The 27100-nt window shown below is 38.1% G+C and overlaps 1 protein-coding gene across 1 annotated transcript in view; it reads right to left on the reverse strand.

Annotated features, from left to right (window-relative positions):
• Positions 1-286: 286 nt before the first annotated feature.
• tex264b (testis expressed 264, ER-phagy receptor b) overlaps positions 287-27100 on the reverse strand; it is a 47237-nt gene continuing 20423 nt past the window's right edge. Inside the window, exons 3-4 of the mRNA XM_074673208.1 lie at positions 13257-13419; positions 287-1995 (exon numbers count right to left, since the gene is read on the reverse strand). Of these exons, the coding sequence (XP_074529309.1) occupies positions 1706-1995; positions 13257-13419 (453 nt within the window). The 3' untranslated portion in view covers positions 287-1705. The remainder of the gene's footprint in view (positions 1996-13256; positions 13420-27100) is intronic.

Here is a 27100-nt window from a genome sequence, read left to right on the forward strand (position 1 = left end):
TTAACTTCTAAAGTATCTTTTACTCAGAGGTTACCTCCGCATTTGCACTCTTGGTTTGACACGTGATACAGCTTAGCAGCTCATCATCAGGGCCTGACTGCGCTCCAGTCTGATGCAGAGGAAAGATTTCTTATTTGGTAAATATGCTTCCTCTTTCCTGTCCTGTCCCATCTCTCCTTTAATTCTTCAACAGGAGGAGCTAAAACATGAGGGAAAACTAGATGTGGAGGACCTGACAATACATATCAATGAATAAAAAAAGAAGTCAAAAGTCACCTGTCTTGGGTTTCACGCAGTTTAATGGTTTGTAACAAACTGTTTTCATACATGGCTATAGCTTGCTTAAAAAACTTTTGTCAAAAATACAAGAGGTGATGACCTCTATACAACAAATATGAGACAGTTCTCAAAGGACTCAATCACTCTGCACACAGCTGAAGGCTCAAACATAGAATATAACACATCTATTAGATATTCAAGTAAAAGGCTTTGGAGAACAAACACTCGACTCAGTCAGCATGTAAAACTTTGATCATCTTCATAACTTCCATTAAAAAGTTTCAAATACCTCAGGATACCTGAATGAGCCCTGTAGATTTCAAGTTAATCTTTTCTGTCAGCAAAATAAAGTAGACTACAATACCTTAATGTAAAACCTGTCCTTTTATGTTTCCTCTTTATGTTTAATAAATTCTATATTTATATCAACAAATCCAGTGAAAAGACCGAAACTGAAAATAGATTGAATTCACAATCAAATGTTGTCTTTATAACCAAACCTCAGGTTGATGTTTTACCCGATGATTGGGATCATGTTCTGTCATTACGATGAATCTTGACCACTACTTTTAGCTGCCGCAAAATCTGTAAACTGTGCATTAATCCACAGCAAAAAGTGGTCCTCACCAAAAGTAAAATGTGTTTCTGCTTCTGTAATTTTTTTTTTGTCACTGTTTTTTTTTTCATGTCTTTGTGCCTTTAATCAGAGAACAGGACAGTGGATAGAGCACAAAACAGGGCAAGGGTGGGAGTGACATGCAGGAAAGGTGCCACACGTTGGATTTTAGCCCAGGACGCTCACTCAATGGTTTGCCTCATGGGACGTGCAAACTAGACCCTAAGGCTGTACTGGCTAAATTATGATTTAGTATACAGGGAGTTAAAGTTCACAATTGTATAGTTCTTTCTGTAAGTTCTGAAGCATTGTTTTTACCAAACTGCTGGCAAACTTTGAAACGCTTTATTGTTAAAATCAATACCAATTTTCGCACTTCCATATGTCTATGTAAAACATGCAGGTTATAATTTTAACACTGGTATTGAATTGGTATCAGTCAATACCAAAAGCCCAGGTATTGGGACCAGAAAAGTTGCACTGGTGCACTGTCCATGTTTTCTTAAAACCACTATTTTAAAAGACAATCTAATTTTACCTAATTTTTTAACACCTTTTCTAATAGGTTCAAGTTTTAAAAAATGGCTTTTAAAGAAGATAAGTCGATTGAGTATTGTCTGACTAACACATTGTGGGTTTGAACTTTCCATTGATTTTGTTGAAAATAACTAAACAGGCCTTTTAATTCACAGTTATTTTTTCCCTTACTTTGTCAAAAACACATTTTGAAACATGCTTTGTAACCTGCATGTCCGACTTTCTTACATTCAGTTCTTTCTCTTCTTCATCTGATACATCTTAACTGAACTCTTACTCCTCCTCTTCTTCAACAACACCCCAACACGACTGTGTGGGGGCCTCCAGGCTCTTCTGGTCCGAGTCTCCATGAAGCAGCTCTTCTTTCTCAGCCCACTGCCCACAGGTCTGCTCCCAGTCCAGTTCTTTCAGGGAGTTTCCCCCTGAGCTTCTCCCTCTGCAGTGTCTCTCCTCTTGATCCTGGAGAGGCACAGAGCGGACAGAAGACCCCGCAAGGGACGTCTCTCTGCTGTCTGAGAGGAGAACCCCGCTCCCTGAGCTGTATTCACTGTTGGAGTCGGCACCTAGAGCAGTGAGAGAACAAAAGGAGGGAGTGGACAGATGGTGAGAGGACTTCTATAAACAAACACCACATGAGAAAAGATATGCTGTCCAAAAATACAAAGCAGGGATTCAAACAAAATCTGCATGAAGGTTTTAGAACCACACTGTGACTTCAGTCCAGAATAAACATTTTCTCCTCACAAACCCTGCTTCTGTTTACACTGAATTCATATATTATTTAGAGAACATTCGCATGTAGAAAAACATGTAACTACAATTAAAACTAACTGGCATCATGTATGATATGCTTTGGAGAGAATGCTAAATAGATTCATTGCAATCAAAGAAAAAGAAAAAACAGCTCTCTCTTCATTGTTTGTTGTTTTGTCTTTTTTTCTTATATTTTTGGTTATCTTAGTATTTTGAGCCTGTCACTACTTTTTATGTCTCATTTGTTGGCCATTGAAACCAAACTGGTTGCGTTTGTGGTGGTGATCCCCCCCTTTCTTTTGCTTGTGTGTGTGCCTAGAAATCCTGCATGTCATCATGGATGTATTGTTTCCACACAAGATCTCACCTGTTGGCAGCCCGTAGCATATCAATGTTAACCTGTGCTGATGCTGGTGTTCTCTGCGAGCTGAGGAGAAGGAGGTGAGGATGATGTGCTGGTGCTGCAGTGTGAGCTAGGGGGAGACTACATTGACCTGTCCTTCCATCCATTGTTATGAGGAATGTAATGTAAGAATGTAAACTACACAAGATGGACGAGCTAGCTGTGCTAACCCAGCACCAGAGGGAAGCATCATGCTATTCACAGACATGGCTAGTGGAGCTAACACCATACACAAACGCAACATAGGAAGGCTTTCACCTGCTGTGAGCAGACAGGATACAGGGACGCAAGACTGAACAGGCTGGTGAAGAAGGCCAGTTCAGTCCTGGACCCTGAGAAAGTGGAGGCTGACAAGAGAATGATAGCCAAGCTTTAGTTGACACTTACATCATTCTGTTTTCATATTCTTGAATGTTTCCAACCATATAATTTCATGTATTGCTGCTGTAACTCTGAATTTCCCTTTGGGGATTAATAAAGTACATTCTATTCTACTGTTCTGTAATGTAATGTATTTTATTGTATTGTAATATATCAAAAATGTGGGTTATAACCGTGCTAACAGCTAAAGTACTCATTAAAGGCTGTTTAAATGCTCATGTTTTTACACTATGTGTCCAATATTCATGGCGAGAAAAACATGTTAGCTTGCATGCTCTTCATACTGAGGATGATGTCAGTTTGCAGGTATCATTAGAATTTGTATTTTATGAGTTTAAAATTGGTTAAAAGAAAAGGAATAGAATGCAACCTTATGGCAGCAGTATCCATTGTGTTTTCTATTGTTCATCCGCTTCTCTATAAGACTTAATAATGTACCTTGTTCAAAAGCCTGGGCCGAGAACACTTTTTCCACAAAAAATGTGGACAAAGAACAAACTTGTTACATTTTTATTTCCAACTCTACTCTTTACAAAAAGAGGGATAAATAGCCATTGGAACCTTTTTTTAAAAGTCTGACTTCAATGTGAAGTCAGAGTAAATGATTTCAAGGTCCTGGCTTCTTTTCTCAAAATTTGGGGTGCAGTAATACTTCTTATACATCCCAAACAATTTTTGGCTTTTATTCTGTTCTGTACCTCTGTGTTGGCTTCAAATAGAATGTTTCATTATTCTATTTTCTATTTGTGTTGATTTTGGCACCTCCTGTGATACCTTGTATCTCTGCAGATTTTTGTACACAATGAGTAACCTTTGTATTTTTTAACAAAAATCCTCACCTTGCTTTCTTCTGAGAATCTTTGCTGTGGATGTTGTTAAAAATAGGCTACTTTTGCAGCAAGCTGTTCATCACTTCATCTTACACCTACCTTGCAGGAGCAGTTGCAGGCATTAAAAATAACAATATGTGAATAATCAAGCTTAGTCCCAGTGGTCTCGTTTGCTTTAGTGGGTCACAGAGAGGCGTCATTATTAATTTCAGTGTGTTATAACATGTAAAAGAAACCCTCCTTACTTTAATTTATACCAAGCAAAGGATCTTAATTTGCAGTGAGGGCACTGCACAGCTGTATCTTGCATATTCAGTATTTCTTTACTCCATTTGTATGAGACAAAGTGGATGTAGTAGTTCTTTCCTGTGGCACATTTTAATTTGTTAATGAACCTGGGGATGAGAAGCAACACCTCGAGCTGCTACTTGAGGTCGAAACTCAAAATAGTCAGTGAAGTGTTGTTAATTAGAAACTCCTGTAAGCTAAAGGTCTCTGCGCTTTAATTGGACAGTTCATGGGAGCAGCAAAGCCACTCCACCATTCTCAGTGGTTTTCAGTTTGTTTCTTGCAGGTAAATAGATCAATATTATACCTGTGTGTGCCGCTCTCCTGACCTTTTTGTCTTTATGTGGCTGTGAGTGTTTTCATGTTCTCAAATCAATATCTCCATACAGTAAGCAAGTCTGTCATCGACTGCAGACCTGGTATTGAGTACAGATGGCTAAAACTTACATTTATATGAAAAACTGGAGAGAGGAATGTTTAATACTCACTTAAAATCATTTTGCAGTGCTACCAATCTGTACAATCTGTTACAAGGCCTTTACATGACTGAAGTGAAAGCATTAATACTCTTGATCAAATATTATCCCAATACAAGAGAAAGTTTCACAGTTTAATGATTACTCAAGTTAATTTTGTGGAGTTCTTACTTTTAAAAATACACAAAAAGGGTTGTGCTTTTCTTTATTTTACACACCGACACAAAGTAACAATGCTGGAAGTAAATACTAAATGTGTGCAATTTTTTTAACTGCTACATATGCATTTGTTGCAAAAATCCTTGAATCTGTCTGTAAACTGATCAGTATGGTCTGTTTATGAGACTGCTGAAATATGAGTTTCTCTCATGAAGATCTCTTAACTGGTTTTCAACAAATTGGAGGGGTGGGCCTCAAACATCTAACCTTGCAGTGCAGATGGACCTGCCTGATTCAGTTTCTGAAATCCTGCAGATCCATCTTACCAGGCTCCATTGACCAACGAATTCACTCTGCTAAATTCTGATCGGACCAATCAGGGTAGAGAGGCGGGAGCAGTGGAAGTGACGAGCAGATGTGACATCAGCAGACTTTCGTACTTGTCAGCATTCTTTCGATTCTCAAGTTAACTTACAAAAATGGCAGCAGTCCTCTCACACCATTATCACAGCTGTTTCTCTTGTTCCTGTAGTTGTTCGTCTAATGTTTCTCAGCGGCAGCGCACATAAGCAACGTCATACCGTGGCTCGATGTGGCTTGGTCTGTGGTGAGTGTGTCAATCATAGACTGAATAAAACATGGACGCAGTCTCGCCGACGTCACCTGTCTGTTTCCGAAACAGAAAATGAAGCACATCGGCTATAGCAGCCATATTGGTAGTGGCAAGGGCTTCGCCTACAGACATAGGGCGCCTGTCGGTCACGTGACCCTCAGCTGTGCCTCTTATTGGGGGAGCTTGCGATCTTAATATCCTCTGAACGGCCGATTTCGAAAGAATTCAACCCCCGTACAGTGGGCGCCAGTAGTAAAATAAGCGACTCAGACAGGAGACGTTTTTTGAACCAGGCTGTAAATAGGTTAATTTCTGCTTTGAAAAAAGCTTTTTTTGGGTTGGTGTGTATGTGACTTCAGGTACTTCCGGAGCCAGCCTCAAGCGAACACTCAAGAAACTGCAGATTTTAGCACTTCCGCATTGTCTCATATTCTTAGACCGGAGGTTGCCGCTTGGTGTCAATCCGACGGTCGTCCAATCACCAGCTGCTGATTTTTTCTTAAGGTCCCGCCTTTGAAAACAAATCCGAAAAGCTGCTACCCAGATGGACTAGTGAAATATTTCCGTGGCGGATATATGTCAGGTTATCTAACACCAAGCTCACCAGAGGGCTGGCCAACCACAAGGAAGGAGTTTTGTGGAGCAGGGAGCCTTAAGGAGACAGTGGCTAAAACAAAGTGTTTCAGACAGAGGGTGAAATAACAGTTTTTAGTAAACACCAGTGTGAGAGAAATCAGAATTATTTTGATCTGTTAGTCATGTCAAGCTGCTATGGGATACAAGAGGGGTTAAAGCCTAAAATAATCTAAGCACAAAAGCACAATACCCCTCAGTAAGTATTTAAAGTACTCTTTTTCAGGCACAGACAACTTAGTTTCAATTGCCCACCTGATATAACACAAATGTTAAACTCCAAAAACTACAAAAAGCAGAGAATAGTATGCTAATTATGCAGCACATTTATTACCCTGAAAATCACTTCATGTTGGCAGGGGTTTGAGAGGAGTTTGAACAAGACATTTAAAAATACTTGTACATAAAAACAGCCCATCTGAGTGAATGAGTGGTGTTTATCAAAAGGACAAAAAGTCCTTTTATATATAAGTGACAAAGAAGTTTTATAAATTAGAAAATGAAGCACACTGAGAGCCTAGCATAATGCACAGAGTGAAATAACTCAATTATCTTTATAAATATTTATTTAATATTCACATAGAAACTAACCAAATTTAAATCCAGCCAAAAGCACTCACAGATTAATTTAGAGCCTCCTGGTGTGAATATGAACCATCGAGACAAGAGTAAATCAAACATTTAAAATATGCACACTGAGCTCTCAAGCAGCCACCAGTTTGCTCTCATGTTAGTTTTTCTTTGCTGGTAGAATGCCTTAAGCAAGTCGCAAAATTTAATCAGTCAGTGGGGAGGAAAAATCCCATTTGGATTTGAAGATACACATTAGGCTTGATATCTTCATTTTTTCCTCAGTATTTGATTGGAAGGGTTTAGTGGTGCCTCCCGGCCCTGTCTCTGCATGTGAGTGACAGTTGATCCTTCCCTGGGATGGAAATAATAAAAGAAATGTGGAACAACTTGAGCATGTTAAGATTTGTGTGCTTAAAACTGTCAGACTGAAATCATTTTATTATGTAAGCTTTAGTATTGTGTGGAAACTACCATGGGCCCAAGCTTTGAGGTAATCCCCCCCAAAAAAATCTTTGGGCTACGGAAAGTAGCTGGACTAGTGTGACCAAAACTTACATAACTTTAGTGAAACCTGAGTAAAACTGAGTAACAAGAACACCGAACCTCAAATTTTTTAAAGTGTAAAAACCTGAAAAGGAAGGGAAAAAGAGACATGTTTTTTGGTAATCAAAGTAGTTTATAACTGTTTAATTTTTACCACATTTGACACAGTCCAAACCCAGAAATCTGTTTGTATTATTTTGATTTTGGGCAAAAACCAAACAAAAAAAAAAAATTCAACTTGTATTTTGTTTGTTTTCTCAGTGCTGACTTTAAACCAAATATCCTATGTATTTATATATGACCATTGTACAGGCTACAACTTGTCGTTTGGCATTTTAAAGACTGTGCTAAAAAAGTTGTAGAGAGCAGCATAAGCATGGAGGCCTGTTTTATATGATGGTAATATAAACCTAAATAATATATTTCCAGAAAAGAAAGCACTGACATTAAGAAGCAGACACAGCAGTATCTTTCAAAGGTATGCTGTGCTGAGATAGCACTTTATTCTGAAAAGTATGGCAAATACGGGAGCAAGCAAGGGTTACTGAAGTACCACCTACCAATGACAAGGAAACGTTATGTGGTAAATTTGATTCTTTGCTTAGAACCAAAAACAAAAAGACAAGTTGAATTTTCATCTTACGTTTTAATTTATTTTTTGTCCAAAATCAGAAATAGAACCTTTTTTTTTGAAGGGGTCAAGTAAAAAAAAAAAAGAGAACAGTATCCTGGTCTTTGGTTTTTCAAACGAGTAATATTGAAACTGTAAGCACTTGCACTTAATTGACTTGACAACATCTGTGTAATAAACACTGCCTTCCAACATTGAATTAATCTTTTGAATGTGGATATGATGCTGATTTGTTGTTATTTACAAGAGCTGGAGAAGAGGATTGACAACATCCTCATTTTTCATGTTATGGTCAGTCGGCATAAGCGTAGCCTTTGCACTAGCGACAACTATTTTCTGTATAAAACAGGTCAAATTCAGCAAGCTCAACTGTTGGTATAGTGAGTGCAGAAAGCCCCCAAGTGATTAGCCCTTTTTAAGGATAAATCATGTAAATTTCCCAACTGCAGAAAGGCTGGTAGACGTATTCTTTAATTTATTTTCTACTAGCCAGGCTTGCTGTTTCTCCATGCACCAATCTTTGTATTACACTGAGGTAATTGCTTTTCACTTGGCTTTGTGCTTTACAAAACATATGAGAGATGGTAGTAATAATATAACTATATTTAAAAAACAGAAAGCTGGATTTCAAACATGTCAAACTATTTCTACACAGAAAACTGACAACTTTAAAAATGTTGAGAGACATATTGTGTCATTTCTTGTTATCAGCACTCTCAAAAAATCTTCAAGGCTCATAGATGATTTGCATTCAGGGCAATCTGTGGCACAACTAGGACTTGAGATTTGAATCAAGACCTATTCTGACAGGACATGAGGTTTGACGTGGACTTGCCCCTAAAGAATTTAAAATAGCTCTGGCGACAAGGCCCTTGTGTAGCTCTGCAGAGTGAACCATGTAACAGAATGACAGGGGGATTTTAGATTGCTGTCTGACAGTGAAGAGGCTGGGGGTTGAAGCGGTCACTAAAACAGTGTCTGTGTGACGGGGTTGGTAGAAAGGGGCAGTTGGGGAAGGGGTATTTAGGGTCTATAGAGCACAGAAGACCCCCGTGTCCTGAATGCTCCACTGAACTAGCTAAGCTGATTCCACTGTGACAGGAGCACAGCTACCTGTCACATTGTCATTCACAGTCGTGAACCTAAATGTCATTCCCACTCTGCACTGCAGCCAAGTCACACTGGATTTGTCAGCCCTATTGAATTCTGCTCCATTTTTCCAGCAAAAGTGTGGGGATTGTTGTCTTTGTGTTAAAGGAGGAAGAAGACATTTGACTGTATGTGTCATGGCTGTGAGTTTTATCTTCATTTAATCTAAAGCAACCTGTAAACAGATTTTAACCTAAAAGGTTTTTATTTGTAATAATTTAGTTTTTTTAACTGAAATCCTATGCATTTATTTACATTCATTGCCTATATTTAGTGGAACTTAACTGATTAACTACAGTCCCTACACTGAGCTGTGGCACTTTTGGTGAAGGTGTTACATATCTGATATCACTTAAATAGGCTTGTTTTCACTCTCCATGTCAAATCATGATTGGACTTGCTTCATCCAGTTTTGACTCTCAAAAAAGTCTTTCACATGCTTTTTTGTCTCATGAGGATATATTACAATCAAGTGAAATATTATGCTAAAGTGCTTGAGCTTGTTTTCACAGTGAAATCTGGTTTTGCATAAGGTGTTGTGGTGCTGTGGACAGTCCCTCTGTGAGTGGCAGCAACACATCCACCAGAGGCTGTTGTGTCGGGGCTTTTCATTAACACCTGAGAAGGTGTCAATCACAGTTTACTTCAGCAGGGCTGCTCATAAACAGACCAGCGGCGGAAACAAGATCCAAATCTCCTGGGTCCTGCCCATGAGGCAACAAGCACGACTGAATGCCGGAACGGAAACACAAGAGGCTTAGCGTGCTTAGCAAACTGAGAAGACACAAATATCTCAACATCAGCTCCTAAAAGAAACATTTTTTTCCCTCATGATATCAATTACTCATGTCTTGTCCGATAATATCCTTCAGTAAACAACACGCCTAATGGGACCAGTACAAAGTAAAAGTCACATCCAAGGATTGATTATCTACAATTACCTGACTTTGTATTTTCCCCAAGCCTTTTCTCGTTAGCACCTATCTACTTGTTGTTTTGGTTTTACCACCTGTTTCTTGTGCTGCTTCCATTTATTTTCCTGCTGCAATGGTGGATACAATGCCTGCAAAATCCTGCACACTAGTCTGGCATAGAGCACTCAAGAGCCTTAATACAGCATTCCAATGTGCAATGCTTTACTTAAGAGGGTATATTACCCCTCCCCATACGTTAAACATGCATATACAGTTGCTGAATGTCTCTCTGTATTACACTTCTATGGGTCCTCACATCCACAATGTGTGAAGATGACAAATACACATAATCCGGAGACAGGAAGAGGAAAGTCAAACATAAACACAGATTGTTCCAAAAGTTCATTGAAAATTTAAAAAATGTAGAAAGAATTCAAATGTTGGAAAATCTTCGAAAACAATTCAAGAGGGCTTGTCGGATATTTTTAAAAGATACAAAGAATAAGAAATTCAACAGCATTTCTAGGCTAGAAAATTAAATTTCAGCCAAGTCATACATATAACAAACAAAACTTCTTTGATCAAGAGGTCAGGTTTCCTGATGTGTGGATTAAAGCGCTACAGCCCACAAACAAATGACAGCTGACAGGTTTCCGTTCTTTAAAAAATGGCTGCACTTAGAAATCAAACTATTACACCTGTCACCATCCGGAACGAACAGAAGATCAATATGTCAGGCTTACCAAAAGGAGACAAGCGGCATCTTCACTGAATGAAACAGATTTATCTGAATAAATAAAGACCTCAAGAATCAAATAAAAAACATCAACTGAAAGCTGTGCTGTGGTCTCAGAGGATGAGTATGAGTTTCTAAACCACTTCTCAGGAGAGGAAACCAGCTTGAATATTACACAGCAGAAAAAGACCTGCAACTCATGGCTCATGAATGGAAAACGTCCTATTTCTGCAGGCTGGGGGATAATAAAGTGACACAGAGGTGTGTGTACGGGAGCAAACATGAGAAAAGGTGATAATGTAGTTCACTGAATGGATCGTGAAACATAGTGGTTGGTACACTGAGACAGGTGGATGTTTTGCAAAGTGAGCGGGCTACCTGACCCACATCTTCTTCACCCTGACCATGAAGTACCACTCAATTTGTGAGAGACCTGCTTCACGCTCTGGTTTGTTTACTTCTGTAGAATTCTTCATGCTGCAGTCTGATAACGACCCCTAACACAGCTCACAGCTTTGTGAGAACTACTCAAGGATCAAGAAATTGATCGAGGTATCCTTTTCAAAGACTCAGGTTTCACTCCAGCATTAAGCAGAAGTCATAGATTGTAATAAAAAAATGCATTTAAATCACATGATATAACGGTTTTCACTCGACATCCTATTTTCTTTGTTAGGTGGTGCTGCTACAGAACTATCTGTTGATATAAAATGGTACAGAATGTATAATCATTAGTCAGACATGGAATCAATGCATCCATAGACCAATTTCACAAAGGACAAATGACATTTGTTTAGAATGCCCCGTGGGTATTAAAGGTACAGGTTTAAAAATGTTAAAGAGGAAGGGTTTTTTTTAGGCTCAATACTGTCCTTCCATTAGTTACCCCAAAAATAGCAATGCATGATTTATAGCAAAAAAAAAAAAAATTCTATTTTTCTCTCACTGGTATTTAACATTTATTTCAGCCTTGGTCTAATATGCTTCATTTCAGCTGCTGTCTCTTTAAGCTTCCCTACTCCACAAACCCTCTTCCCTCTGATTGGCCAGCCACCTGAAGGCCTGTTAGACACAAAGCTAAGAGCAGACCATTGTGTTTGAGGACCATTAGTAGATCCTAATCATAGACTGTAAAAAAAATGGACGTCATCTTGCTCGGCTTGAACTGAGGCCGCCACAAAAACTGCTCCCCCTGGTGACTGGCTGCAGTATGCAGGTCCAAAAACCCGGCTCCCCAGTCATTCCAGATGAGCTGTGGTAAAACTTAAAAAAAATTAATACACCTCGTAGAAATGTTTCTCACGTCTGGTTGTTGTGGTGATTTGAAGACAAGATCATTTGGCTGCCTTGTATTCAGGTCCTCTTTTTTCAGAAAAGTTTCATTTTTGTTAGTTATAAGAAGTTAAAAACAAGGTATGACGTCACATTCAACGATGATTGACAGCTTCTGTTCTTGTGTATTTTTTCGGGGATTGTAAAATATGTCGGGAGGTAGAGTCAAGAAGTAATCAGAATCTCAAATGAAAAAAAAATATATATATTATTTTTGTCACTCGGCTCCACTCAGATTCTCCCAGAATCCCTCACAGTCTTTACTGCGCAGATTCTGGCTGCACAAATGCTACCAATGGCTGCGTCTGTGACAGGGGTATTTTGGCCTCAAAACCGTACAATGGTGAATGGCGGAGGCACGCTGTCCACTCTATATACAGTCTATGATCCTAATGCAATGACCTCATCATTCAGCAGGTCTTATCAAGATCTAGTGTTTCTTTTTGAATGTTTTGAGCAGTTTACAGACAGATTCAGGGATTTCTATGACATACAGAAATCCCCAAAACTGTCTGCAGAGGTTGTTATATAAAGTGCCCATTGGTGTGATCTATTTCAATTCACAGGCTGGCATGTGAACGGTAGAATAAAATTTGTGTCTATTTATTAGGCCAGAGCATTAAAAAGGCTGGTAAAGTCCAGTATGCAGTATCAACACTTCAAAACTTAACCCCCCTTGGCATGCCAGAACTACATGATTCTTGGGTCCTTTAGCAGGTGTTACATGATGCTCACTTATGGTTTCACCAGAGCAATGTCAGAGTACAGCATACATGCAAGAGGGCATCCCTCTTAAATGTCTTTAGATTATCAATAATCTGATGACAATGTTCGACATAAAAACTGAGCTAGGATGCATTTCTGATGATTTCTTCTGTGTCCCAACAGCTGTTGTAAACTCCATATCCCTGAAGTTGGGTTCAGGTCTCCCATTTACAGGGTCACTCTTTAAACTTTAACACCAGGAGCTGACAGAGACACATTCCCGTTATCAGGCTCAAAGAGGAAGATTTTGTTTTTGTGAACAGCGTGACAAGCTCAACCAATCAGAAACATTCAGCTTGCAGGCCCTGCCCTTTATCATTCCTAGAACTCTGTTAAGTACAATGCCTGGGAAGGGCTGTTTCAAGGGATAGATAAAATACCCCAGAACTACATTTGGACTCAAGATCCTGCAGTCAATAAGCTCATTATTGTTCAAAAAGTCCCTAGTTTCTTAGGAAAACTGTGGGGTTGAAAGGCACCTTTACATACACATGCCAGAGACATTTTTCTATAGTTATAAAAGCAGTTATTTATATATGGATGCAGGATGACATCTATTCTCCAGCCACACTAACAGAAAGGCATGGTCCTGAGGGATTTGAATGCTTTTATGGGTTACCAGTCAGTACAAAGAGAACAACATACCTGAGACATCCGAGTCACTGTGCAGCTCCTCTTCAGATTGTCGCTGTTCTACTCGGCAAACCTCAGGCACATAGAAATCTCCTTGTCGAGCCAAGGGGGCCATGAAGTGGATTAGGCCTTCCCTGTAGATCTCCAGGAATGGGTGTGCACACAACCTCCTCTTCTGCAAGAGTGGCCGAGAGTAAAAAAAAGTTAAGCTTGTTACATTAAAGCATTGATTGAAAAGTGATCTTTTTTCAATCAAAAATGTTGGTCACAAAGTTTGTGTTTAGAGTTTGTGCATTTCATGTTTTCTGTAGAAAGCCACCAGTGTAATGTTCAGACATAGCTAGCTAACTCTTATTATCACTGATGTGTTTGCTGTATGTGTTTGAATATGTATGAGTATGTGATGGAAAGAGGAAACACCATACTATTGATACATGCCCAGACATATCAATAATCTCACAAGTCTGCATCTCATCAGTGGTGGGTAATGATGACTCATTCACACCTTGCACTTCCACCCCTAAACTAACAACACCCATCCTCACGTCTTCACAACCAACCCAGACGCAACACATCTTGGGCCCCAACAGTTTGCCTTAATGACACTCAGACCTGCTGCTCCTCTTCTGGTTCTTCCCTCGATTCTTTCTAAGTGGGAAGTCTCACATGACAGAGGCCACTCCACCGCTGCTGGCTCATTAACCTTTTATGCGCTGTGTTTTGTTATTCCACTCATGTACAGCTAATGTCTGTTGCTCTCACCCTTTTGACACACGCTAAATGTCGAGCAATACTACAAACACACTGCAGCTGCAGCGCAGTATCTCAGTGTGATCAATTATTCAGAGACTGTTTGTTTTAAATACCCAAAGTTGTATTGCTGGTTTTCCATTTTACTGCTGCCGAAGTGTTAGGGATTGATTATGATTTGTTGCATTTTAATAAACAAATTAACTAGATGTTGGAAATTATCCGATATACCATTTTACATTAGACCAAAGTACAAGTAATATCATTTTAATATGGTGCTAGCACAAAGGAGTCAAAACAAATCATCACACAGAGATGATAACAAGATGTGGCTTACTTCGAGTCTTCTGCTTTAATTTAAAGAGACTGTGACATATATACCTGAAAGTGAAAATTACTGCAGGTTATCATGTAAAGAGAGACCTCTGTATTCACACCTTGCATCCATTTCCAATCTACACCACTTACTTATACATGAATCCTTTTTTACACATTACAGCAAATTCATGACATTTTAAGAGCTGAAGCTGTTCAAAGTTTGATTATCTTTTGACAGCTCCTATGAGAACTGATACCTTGACAATTTACTTTCAACTCAAATGAAAGTAGTGACAAGCACGTGTCTGTTTAGCAGAACACCAGGAACGTCACACATCTGATAACTGGGACTTGCAGACCAAACTGACATGCATAGGATGGATTTTACAAGAGACAGCTGACTTCTTTCAAACTCTCCTACCATCTGTCGCTCGTCCCAATTATGACAGAAGCATCGCTCCTCTCTTTGCTGTCTGCAGGAGCACCATTGTCAGATTCAGTGATTTCAGGAGCATCAATTATTGGTGTATGTTTCGGAACATATTTTTGAAACATCTTGTGTTGCATATTGATGTATGCATGCAGATAAACCAACGTAGGATTTTTTTATGCGAGAAAACTGAATAAAAGATCAAACGTGAAGGAGCAGTAAAGCTCGATGACACTGCCTACAGAGCAGCAACGCAGGGGAAAGTAGTGTTAATATTTTACTTGAAATTTTAAATTTTACAGAGTGCAACATGAAGGCATAAAAAAAAGAAAAAAGAAAGACAGTTGTAGCAGGGAAAGCTAAAAAATACTGAACTCAGGACAAGCTGTTGTGACCAAGCTTAATCTCAAAAGTGTAAAAGCACTTAAATGGTCAAGTCCTACTGGCAACAATAGTTGCTGCACTTTTTCTTCCTTGTAGTAATTGACCTGTACCGCCTGCTTGACGGTAACAGATTAAACATGTGGTGCCCGGGGTAGGAGGGGTCCTGGGTAATGTTATGTATGTATATATATATATATATATATATATATATATATATACATACACACACATATATATATACATACATACATATATATATATATATATATATATATATATATATATATATATATATATATATATATATATATATATATATATATATATATATATATATATATATATATATATATATATATATATATATATATACATATATATATATATATATATATATATATATATATATATATATATATATATATATATATATATATATATTAAAAGCTAACAATATATATATTGTTTTGGACCTGAGATGCCTATGTTTATGTTTATTTACTTTCTTTTTTTTAAATACACAGTAAAGTACAATTTTGTTTATGATATTATTTTTGCATCACAATGCAACCCCCAAATTGGGAGGTTTTGGTAAGTCTTAAAGGAAGGTTTTTTTGTAAATATGCATTCTTTTATTGCAGAAACTATCTTTTTTGACTTATAAAAAAATCAGAAATGATTTTCCTGAAAAAAGGGTGGATGATTTCAATACAGCAGCCACTTTAAAAAGAGCCAAAAACCAACTTAAGCTGTCTGTAGTGGTATAATAATCTTCAAGGATTTTTTTTTCATTTCTTAATAGGTTTTTAAGTAAACAATTTGTCATGTTGATGAGAAAGAGGTCTTTGAAACTCATGTAAAAACCAGAAAAACACTCAGAGAGCGCAGACCTCTGCCAAGCATATTGTGGCTGTCACTCAACACTTGAGTCCTACTTTCATGTCATACTCCCTATCAGCAGACTGTTTGCTACAATTTGGTGTTAGTTGCAGGTTTGTAAGATAATTTGTTACCTGACAGTGTTGAAAATTATGATGAACCAGCACATATTTTATATTCTGGATCTTAGTATCCAGAATGTTGCCAGGATCTGGATCGTACTTTTTCATTTGTCAGAAATTGTGGTGACCTTGTCCTGCATTGTTTTGCAAAGCAATCTGACCATTTATCGTGGAGTTATATACACATGGTGAAAACAGCCCTATTCTACAATGATAAAGAATCCTTAAAAAAAATCCTGGCTCCAGTTGGTGATCCAGATCACCTCCAAATTTTGATCACTTTTTCCTTATCCCATTTTGAACATTTCCTGAAAATTTCATTAAGATCTGTTTTTAACTTTTTGAGTTATGTTGTTCACAAACAAACAGATTCTCCAAAAAACATAACCTCCTTGGCGGAGGTAAAAATGTGTTCAGCAAAATAGTTAGATGGATTGAGCTAAGAAACTAAGGCTTTTCATGCAAAGGTTTGATTTACAGGCTTCACATTTCACCCTAAAATACAATGAAAGAAACTGTTATCTAAAATAAATATTAAAACACAAAAACAAAACAGAGGAACCGTGTTGTTTTGCAGCAGCTTCTGTCTTCATTTCACACCACTTATTACAAACACAGGACTTTTAAAGGGTCGTACCAGAGTTTCCAAAGGGACAGCTAAAGTAAAGTAATGAATTAGCAAACTTTACAGCTAATGGTTGGTAAAAGCAGATTATATCCAGTTCCTTTACTGGCATTTATAACAACAGTGTCTGACTCGTTTTAGTGTTTACAGGGTCCATGCTCAGGACTAATGTCACAGGATCATCATTATTCCGACGGTGCAGTATGGAGCCATTATAAGGAAACTGTTTACAGTGGAAATAAGGATACAGCCCTGGCTTGGAAAACAGCCCACCAGACATACAGTTAGTGAGGGTGCAGAGCAATAACAGGAGCTACGGAGTCCTTCAAACTCAGAAAAGAAGCATCAGGTTAAAAATTATTCTTGGTCTCTGAAAAGTAAACAACCCTGAAAGTAGGACAGAAACTACAGCTCACATGCAGATATTTTGTGCTACTGTGACAGTGACAGCACAATCTTGAAAAAACGACTTTGTGATGCTCTTTGGTTAATAAAAAATGACAGTATATGATCGTCAAGTTCCAATAATTCATATTTTCCTCCTTGACTTTTTCATGATTATTTGGAGTTTTTTTTTTTTTAAGGCAAATGCCCTTTTATTTTATATTTCCTGACACCTTATTTTACATATTCATATTTTCAGGTGTCTGCTAAAGGCTGAATGAATAATAAGTGCATCTGCCTTTGAAACTGGCTATTTCAAGGTTTTTATATGAGCTTTCCATTTCATTCTTTGCCTTACTAGAGAACATCTACTTAAAATTAATTCCACCTCAAAAGCCCTCCTTGTAAAAACAGAAGGCAGGCGCTGCATTACCACATTAAAGTTTCAAATGTTCTTTTGATTAATGAAAACCTGAAATTGCTTTTAGGCAGGAAAGTTGAGGGGTGAGTACTTTTGACTTTTTCAGACCAACGGTGACGACCAGACAAGTGAGTGAAGAATAGAGGAAAGCTAAATGCTAATTAACTCCGATTGGATTAACATTCAGTGATGGGGTTCACTCTCTCTCTGTGTGTGCGGGCTTTTAACATAACTTGCTGCTTTTCATGCTGCATGAGTTGGAAATTCTCCAGAAAGTTAATAACAAGAGGACTTTCAATTGCTTCAAGTTTGGATCAAGACTTGAACAGAAAATAACTTAAGGGCTGCAGCCTTTTAATATCTGTAACCACCATTATAAATATGCTTTAAGTATTTGATTTGCATGTTAAGTACATGCACAAAGTGCCAGGTGGCAAAATGGGCTCCAAGTCTGTCTGAACCAGAAGTATTGAGTATGAATACAGATCGTGTAAGTGGGACCACACAATCCCTCTGACTTGATTGTAACAATTCTGAAAAGCGGTAGTGCTCTAAAGTTAAAGTTAAGTTAAAGATGCTATGGTGAGGATCTGTTTTAATTGCACTCCCTCGCCACCCTCTGGCCCTGGAGTCTCCGCACATGGTAGTAAATTACTTTGAGCGAGGCGTGTGTTTGCTGGAATCCAATGGAGATTGGATCGAAACAAATTTTCTTTGTTTAAGACAACTTTTTACTGGATACAACGGGCCAAGGTTAGAGACTTAACCATACAATTATGTGGCGCGACAGTTTGAAACATGACATCAAATAAAAACATTGTAGTAGCTATCGTCAGCCCGGTGCTCTGATGTATCTTTAGGCTACAACTTGACAACGAGCAAGCACTGTCAGGCCCCGTTTACACGACGTTTCATCTGATAATGCTAAAACGCAGTGAAAAAATCTGCGTTTACACGAAAACACAGAGGGACTGAAAACGCTGTAGTAAGCATGCCAGGCCTGCAGGTCGTGCCATAACTGTCTTGTCCAGAAGCAGCTTCGGGGAGATCTCCACCAAAGTAGAGTTGAGCCAATAATCTGATGTATAGGGGAATACTAAGTGCAAAAGTGGAGCAACAGATGCACATTTTGTATGAAGACAGACAGCAGATACAGCAGATTGAGCAGCACAAGCACGGCACGGAAGTTTGTGACAACCGTAACAACTGTACTGTTGTCTTGTTGTGTGCCCGTGCGAGGTGGAGTGTGATGTCAGCGTTTCCACTGAAAACGCCGGCTTACTGTTTACACAGCAACGGTGGCGGCAGCGTTTCAGAAAAATCTCACTCTGGTCGTCGTTTCCAAAGTTTGCGTTTTAGGTCGTCTGAAACACAACAAAACTTTTGCGTTTCACCCTAAAACTGTTGTCATGTAAACAGCCCCTCAGTTTGTATGTAGTTTAGTAGCCGTTTATATTTAGCACAGCTGGCAGTCAGGTGCTCTGAGACATGTCTGTAATGTGTAACGCCAGTAAATCCTGGATAGCTTTGTCCTGCCAGTCATCTACCAAGCAGAGCTAACGTAACCTCACTCTTTGTTTTATTGATAGACTCTCAAGTTTTAACAGACCACTGCAGAATAACTGCTGCACGTGGGTTGGAATGAACATTATCACAAACAGCTTAGCCCCTGTGTTATAGATTGATACAGCCAGAGCTAAAGGCTAATTAGCCTTTAGCTCAGGCTGTATCACTCTCCCGTTTAGCTTTCTTCTGCTCTTTTGTCCTTTTTCTGTCTGACAATTTGGCTCCTGTGTACACCATCACAACAAAATAAATCATAGAAATCTAGAAAAACACAGATCTCTGTGTTTTACCTCTTCTCACTGCTAAACTTTGTCAGCCTGTGTGGTGTTGTCATAGAGACCTAGACATGCTGTAAATCAACCCGGTCCTGGTCGACCCATCCTGGAAGCTGAGAAGTAGCAATTTAAAATAACCTGTAACCAGCCATATTGGCGCTGATAATCTCATTTTACAGTGTGGATTACCATCTGGCATTTATCTGGAAGGGGGACATTTTTCAAAATCACTTTAAAACTCCTCACAGCCCCTTTAACACATAAAGTTGCTGTTCTTTAAGAAGCAAAAGGACCAATAATATACTTCTGTTTTCTTCTTTGTGGTGAATACACTGAAAGCATGGATGACTCAGGATACCAGAAGTCACTATATTTCTCTTTTTTTACAATTCTTCCTGTAAATAGGATCTAGAGTTGCTCAAATTATTTTGGAAAAATCACAGTGATAATACCTAAAGACCTAAACTGATATTAGGTTGGTTTTAATCTTTTTAAAAAAAAAAACTGTTTTCCGATGTCCATTTTTCCCCACTGACAGTTTTTTTTCTGTAAAATCTTCACTATACTGCTGTGGTTTTATCTGAGAAAAGGCTTTTTCAAGATTTCCACCTATACAGCTTTGAATTAAAAAAATAACTGTTTTTAGTCGAGTTGTATTGTATTTATGCACTACGATGGAGCCTTAAACCTCTTTCCAGGAATTAGAAACATAAAAAGCCTGCGTGTGTAGCTGTCATGTCAGAGAACCAGAAATCTGGATGAGGGGCTCTAAAAATACCCCGTACATTTTCATTTATTTATCCAAGCTCAGTGATGTATTTGCACAGGGGTCCCATGCAGATGTTGTCCTCAGGCTATGAAGCTGAAAGCACAGTCTCCTTTTCATGTAGACCACCATTTATCACATCCCTTGAGACTGCCTGTTGAGGCTACAAATATATTTAGCATGAGAAAGTGCAGGAGAGGTGATAACGCCCCATCTGTGCACACCTTTAAGCGTGTTAAAAGTATGTTTTCATGATTCCCATGTCTAATTACAGTCTGTCCTAACCTTAAGTGCATCCACAATGTTTTTGCCACAACAGAGCAACATAATAAGGCAAATTTAGCTGTTACCTCAATAATTGTGCTTTTTATAACCCATTAACTGAGCTGCCATGATGCCTTTGAGTTGTTCCAAATGAAACAGCATCAGACTTTGGCACAGGCTGATGTGTATCTGCACAAACAAGGATGTGTTACTGCTGTGCTATTCAATAATATTCAGGCTCAATTTTAGAAAACAGAGATGGTGACTTATTCATAATCCACAGTGTATTCCCAGGTATTGTTGGCAAGGTTAGATCCTGTGATAACAAGCATACAGCAATAAAAAAGAGGTAGTTACATCCAGTTCTGGCTGCTTTTATTTTTAATTTCTAAACATCAAAGTGAGGTGAGGTCGTGTTCTGTTGGTTGTTGTAATTTCCCATGTCTGCCCCCTTCATGCCACACTGTAATAATGTTTTCATACCAGAGAGACAAAACAGCAGATATCTGTGTCCAAAATATTGCCATTTCTTTGCCATGGAGGATGTAAAAAAATATCAAGTACTGACTGTACTCTGACCCGATGATGCTCTCCAAGGGTCCTGAAGATGCGGTAGTGCTGAGAGAAGTAAAAAACTAAACAAAAATCAATAAGTACCCCACACACAACCCTCTGCCCAATTACATGACTCTACCATGCTCAGTTTGTCTCAGTGATTTCAGTGTTGGTCTAATTACTTGCTGTCCCCCGTCACCACCCTCGTAAGACAAAGAGAAAACAAGCTTACTGGTTTTACTAGCAGAGCTGTAACTTGAATAAAGGTGTCCTCTGGTTAAGAAATATAGATTAGTTTTCAGTTAATTACATCACTTTACACCACTGGAGATTTATTGCGCATGGTTATATTATATTCCATCAGAAGATGTCAGATATTGCCAATTGATGCCAGTTTAAACCACAATTCATCTATTTTAGAAATATCAATTAATAATATTCAATAAAAGACACTGCCATCGCTGTTTACTGAAAAGAACTGCAATATAAGGTGAGGATATCCCTATCAATAATTGTGCCAAATAATTACAATAATGTAATATGCATGTTTGCACTTATTGTCTAATTTAGTTCAATTAGATTGTTCATATTATTATTGCTGTGTTTCTCATAAGAGAACACATATTGATAATAAATGAATCAAAGCAAGTGAGAACTAGTTTCCATAAACTTTCACTGAGGCAACTGTTGCAATAAACAGTATGATCTTTTAACAAAGAGATTGTCTTTGCTAAAATTATACATTTATTAATATTTCTGAAATATGTAGCAAGTTAAAAAGTGCCGGGGTTGAGAAACCATTCTGTTATGTTCGCAAGGGGGACCACCTCAGCCACATTTACAGCTAAAATGATCACTGTTCATGCTGTTGTGTAAAATAAAACACACACACACACACACACACACACACACACACACACACACACACACACACACACACACACACACACACACACACACACACACACACACACACACACACACACACACACACACACACACACACACACACACACACAAAGAGTAAAGCCCAAGGCTCATTAAGACACTGTGCATCACTGCAGTAGCTGCAGGTCCTCCCAGACTCCCTCCCCATCCTCCCATCCTAGCATACCAACACGGTCTCATTCACGACATTCAGTGAACTCAGTGTCAACATCTCGCACTTAACAACTGACTGAAGCTTGAATCCTTTCATATCACATGAGTTGCTGCATGAAACCATATTTTTAATTCCTTAAAGAACATACTTGTTTCTTGTTGGGAAACACAAACAACATGACTCTGTTCAGACGGACATGAAAAAGATTTCTTACTGCATTTCCTACATTAGTTCCTATGAGAACAAGTGTGCTCATGCTGAATAGGCAATGAAAATTAGCTTAAAGGCTTCTGTGGTGACAAATGTTTGCCCCCAACATGTCCCTGTACATGAAACATAGAACATAAATATTTTTTCTATGCTGTTCGTTTGCCGACTCTTTGAACCTCAACAATATAACCTCCTATAGTACTAAGTGCACATCTCTTTTACTGCAGTTCAACGATAAACAAAAGCAGAGTAAATTTCACTCCATTGTGGAGCTGGGAGTGCTCATGAAGACGACTGCACCAAAGAGCTCTCGGCTTCAAAGAAGAGATATTTTAGCGGTTCGGAAAGAGCCACACAGGGACTGCTTAACAAACACTGTGAATACGTTTAGGCACCAGAGGAGATATTTTAACGTGGAGAAAGTGCTGGAACAGAGGAAGGAAAATAACCAAAGTCACACTTGATGCAAATAAAGTTGACGCAGCAAGCACAAGAAACCAGGGGTGTCTCTATAGTAGCCTTTATCTTGAAAATCATGTGCACAAAATAATAAAATAAGCATTTCTCAGGTGACTCTTGATGGATCACGTCTACACTGTGTTGCTGAGTGTTGCTCCTTTTTTTCAGTGGTGTGATTTGCTTTGAGAGACATAGCTTTTTGTGTCCCCATTAAGAAAAACTACTTTTTTCAGTATTTTTGCTCATATTTTTAGTGCCTGGAGTGTTCACTTGTTCATTACATGTGAGAGATGCCAACCTAACCCTTTGTTTGCAGCCTTCTTTGTCTAATAACACACAACCTGATGGTCCATTCAGAACCTCCTCACATTTGGACAGTACCTTTACAGTTAAAACAATGAGAAGTGCGAGATTTTGCATCACAAAAATTATTAAGGAAAAAAAGAAACACAATGTTAACATTAGTCTTCATGAACACTAATATCTTAAATCAAATAAAATCTTCTAAGACTTTCAATGATCTTCATCTCTCATATTTTCTGAGGGCAAAGAGATTCTGCAAAGTTAGTGTTTTGAGGTTTGGCGGTATAGAGCACAATATACCACTATAATTTAATTAAGTATCATGGCTTCTCTGATAAGGCAAATAACCAATCTTAGTGTAAAATCTTAAGATGGCCAATCAAATGCCCAACCATAGCCATTCCCAGGCTTTCCCCTGCAGACAGCTTCCAATCCAGGAATGAATTGTGGAAATGAGTTCCATTGCACTGCACATTGTGCTGCCCATTGCTAAGGGCCAGCTAACTTCTTCAGGTCACACTAATGACTCAGTGTCAACTGTCATCAGAAAATATCTGATGTGTGATTTTGAGTTTTTCCAGAAACATGAGACAAGAAATGTACAACATGAGAGTTTGTATTTGGTTTTCACATACAATCAGCTCTTAGCATCAGTGTGTGAACAGTTTGAGGTTGTGTGAAAGATTGTGATTACTCATTCAGTATATTCAGCCATTTATTACATTCTGCTTTGCAAAGTTAGAAAAGCCTGATGTTTCCAAGAAGGATGTTTTCCACTTAAAGTGAGGGACTAAAAATGTGAATGAGCAAAATTTCACATAGAAAGGCTTTAACATTGGAACAAAAACATAAATGTCAGGGTTGACGTTTAAAGAGAGACATCCAATGTACCCTCTTGTGCACTACAGATATGCTGCCATGATAAGCAAGGTCAGTTTTACAAATTTCACATGCAGCCTTTTTCTTTGCAGCACTGAGGGTGAAATGCTCCTGGACTGCAAACTCCAGCAGAAGTGTGAGGTAGCTTTTCCCTCAGCAGCACTGCTTTAGAAAACAGTGTGATACCTGCTCACAGCATGCATGAAATCATTCTTGGCAACTATTTTTGCCATTGATTTTTGTCAACAATTTAGACCAATTGTTTCATCTTTTATAATACAAGGAGCCTGGAATTTTAAGTGAAAAGAAAACAAACAGATTATAAACATAATATATTTTTTTTTATTTTATGTACCGAATGTTTTTCAGAAAATAACCAAGCCCAAAAGTTATAGCAATCTTCATAACAAAAATCCTTGTGACTTCGCAAGTAAGCATGAACTTCACAAAAAAGAGTCTGATCGGCAGTGGACATGGACTGATTAATCAGTAGGGCTTATTCCATAAGTAGTGCTCATTAGTCAGTATGGTATGGCAGAGACAGGTTGACTAATCGGTAGGTTTGATTAATCAGAGGGGGCTCTTATTATGTATGGTGGATTAATCAGTAGGGCCTAATAATCTGTATTAATCTGTAGAGCCCCTTACTCTTAGCATTGCCTGTAATTACAGAAAATGTGTTGGAAAAATGTGAAAATGTAACGTTGCAAGTAGCCTACGGTGTCTCTGAATAATCAAACTACTCTGGAAAAGATGCACAGATGCAAAAAGAAATGCAAGAAAATCAAACCTTTTCCTAAAAAAAAAAAAGGGTGTAAACAATTTCACCCGCCGAAGAAAAAAAAAATGGACTCAGTGTGCAAAGACCTTGAGTCTATTTACTATGCAGTCTATGGTCTGGCTGTTAAAAATGGAATATCAGCCATCCAATAATCTATTGAGTTTATGCATGTGGTGATGAACCTTTATTGACAGGGTTCTGGAGGTTTTCAGACAAAATCTAATAAAACATTTGACTAAATCTAAGAGAAGCACAGTTCACAACTCTGTAGTGCCGCAGAGAAAAAGTATCTGCCACATGAAAAAAAAGACTGCAAGGAATTTATGGAGAAAGTGTGTAGAAAGCTGTCCTTGGTAAGTTCTTTTTTTTTTTTCAAGAGACAAAAGATCAGTCTGGGCACTGAGATGGACACAAACAACAGCCTCTGCCTCTTGTTTCCTGAAGAAAAGAGCCAGAGGAAGTGCACACTTTGTCAGCAGAAGAGAAGATGGCTATTGGAACAAAGTGGTAGTTAAGCACATCCGAATGTTCACATAATCTGCACACAAAGCTGTTTTTAGGTCAAATAAATCATTAATCAAGTCTAAACCAACCACTCAATCGTTTATACACAGTGGTAAAAATGTAGATCTAAGGTTGATTAAAAGCTTTTCAAGACACGTAATTAACACAGCAACAATTTATGGATAACATCTATGTGTATTTAACAATAAATCAGATATATTTCCTTGCCTCCACCTCTGTTATGCATTTATATCTTTCAGCTTTTGTATAAATGTTATGGATGCACCAATTTGAAAATTTTGGCTGATGCCGATATTGATATCTGAAAAAAAAAAAAAAAACTTGACACAGATGGTGTGTCAAGGTAGTTCAGAGAGAAAGAGTGGCGTGATCATGAGAAAAGACTAACCCATGAGAGCATCAAAGGATGGAGTGCCCACGATGAATGTGATTAAAAAAGTATTTTTTGTCTGTTTTTGGAACAAAAACAGGAAGAGAGAAATAAAAGAAGAGGGTCCACTCATCTTAGGTAGTTTTGGTCATAGAAAACAATATTATTTGGGTCTCGAAAGATTGTTCAAGAACCACACATCGGCCAATACCAATATGTTAAAAAATAGGGGTATAATAAAGACATAATCTTATTTTTTCTTAACTTATCTTAATACTATATGCATTCCAATTTAGAAAAGTTATTCAGCAACAAACAAGAAATAAGAACACTTTTCCTAAAAGACAGATACATTGCTACTTTATTTTTCTACTGTCCAGACAAAATCATCTGCTTTTTCACAGTTTGAAGATGACACTACCCACACAGCCTGCCATCTGATGCAGTATTTCTATGGAGCAGATAATGACATCACTTTTGCTGCTGAAAGATGAAGGGTCAAAATTTTATGTTTTTTGGGCTCCTTTGCAGCTGCTAAATCATTGCAAAGGAGCCCAAAAGATATAGTCCTAGTCACAAAGCCCACACAGAGTTTAATGCTCCACAAACTGTGCTGCAGAGCAACCAGTGTCTTATGTGCAGCAGTGTTGTTTACATACATTTTAATGAGCCAACTCACATTCATTTAGAGCAAAACATCCCCTTTTCAATTCAAACAAGTCTCATTACAAATAACACCTAATTCACCAACAGTGGGGCCAGCTCTGGGCAGTTTGATTGAAATATTCACAGCCCTTTGAGAGCTGGTGATAATTTTGCTGCAGTGTTTATAAAATACACTAAGCTTAGACTTTACAGGAAACAGAATAACAATTCTGTCGCTAGATGAATACATAAAGTCCATCAATATCAATTGGACTTTTAGTACAATAATCAGGGAAAAATATCCGTGTTTTTTTTTTCTTTTACTTAACAGGTTCAAATCAAGTAAACTTGATTTGTGTCACATTTGCCAAAAACCACCCCCTAAATAAAACAGTACAGACTAAAGCCTTTCCATCCAATCTCATCAAATATATGTGGATTAAATCAGCTGGATTTGCTTTATGAATTAGTCTTAAGAAGGAGAAAAAGTGGACAAATGATGCACAATTCCTGGTGTTAACCTGTATCCAGAATATGAAATTCCTAAAGTGTAAAAGAGCATCCCACTAACTAAAGTTGTTCTAGAATCAAGAAATAAAAATAAAGCATTGATGTTTTTAACTGACCAAGATATCAATTTTTGTCATTTTTTATGCCTGAATCTCCCTCATGTTTTAGTCCAAGTGAACACCTGTGTTATGCTAGTAGCAGCTAATGTAGCCAAAAACTGTGCACAGTATTGACTTACACTCTTAAATGGTCAAAAGCTACAAACGTGTATGCAATAGAACAAGATTTCTTTCTAATTTTATTTACTCATTAACTTAAGTCAGTGTCTATGTT

This window comes from Halichoeres trimaculatus, unplaced genomic scaffold (assembly GCF_033239565.1).
Source record: "Halichoeres trimaculatus isolate MK-OKI-2021-1 unplaced genomic scaffold, fHalTri1.1 fHalTri1_scaffold_1, whole genome shotgun sequence".
NCBI lineage: Eukaryota > Metazoa > Chordata > Actinopteri > Labriformes > Labridae > Halichoeres > Halichoeres trimaculatus.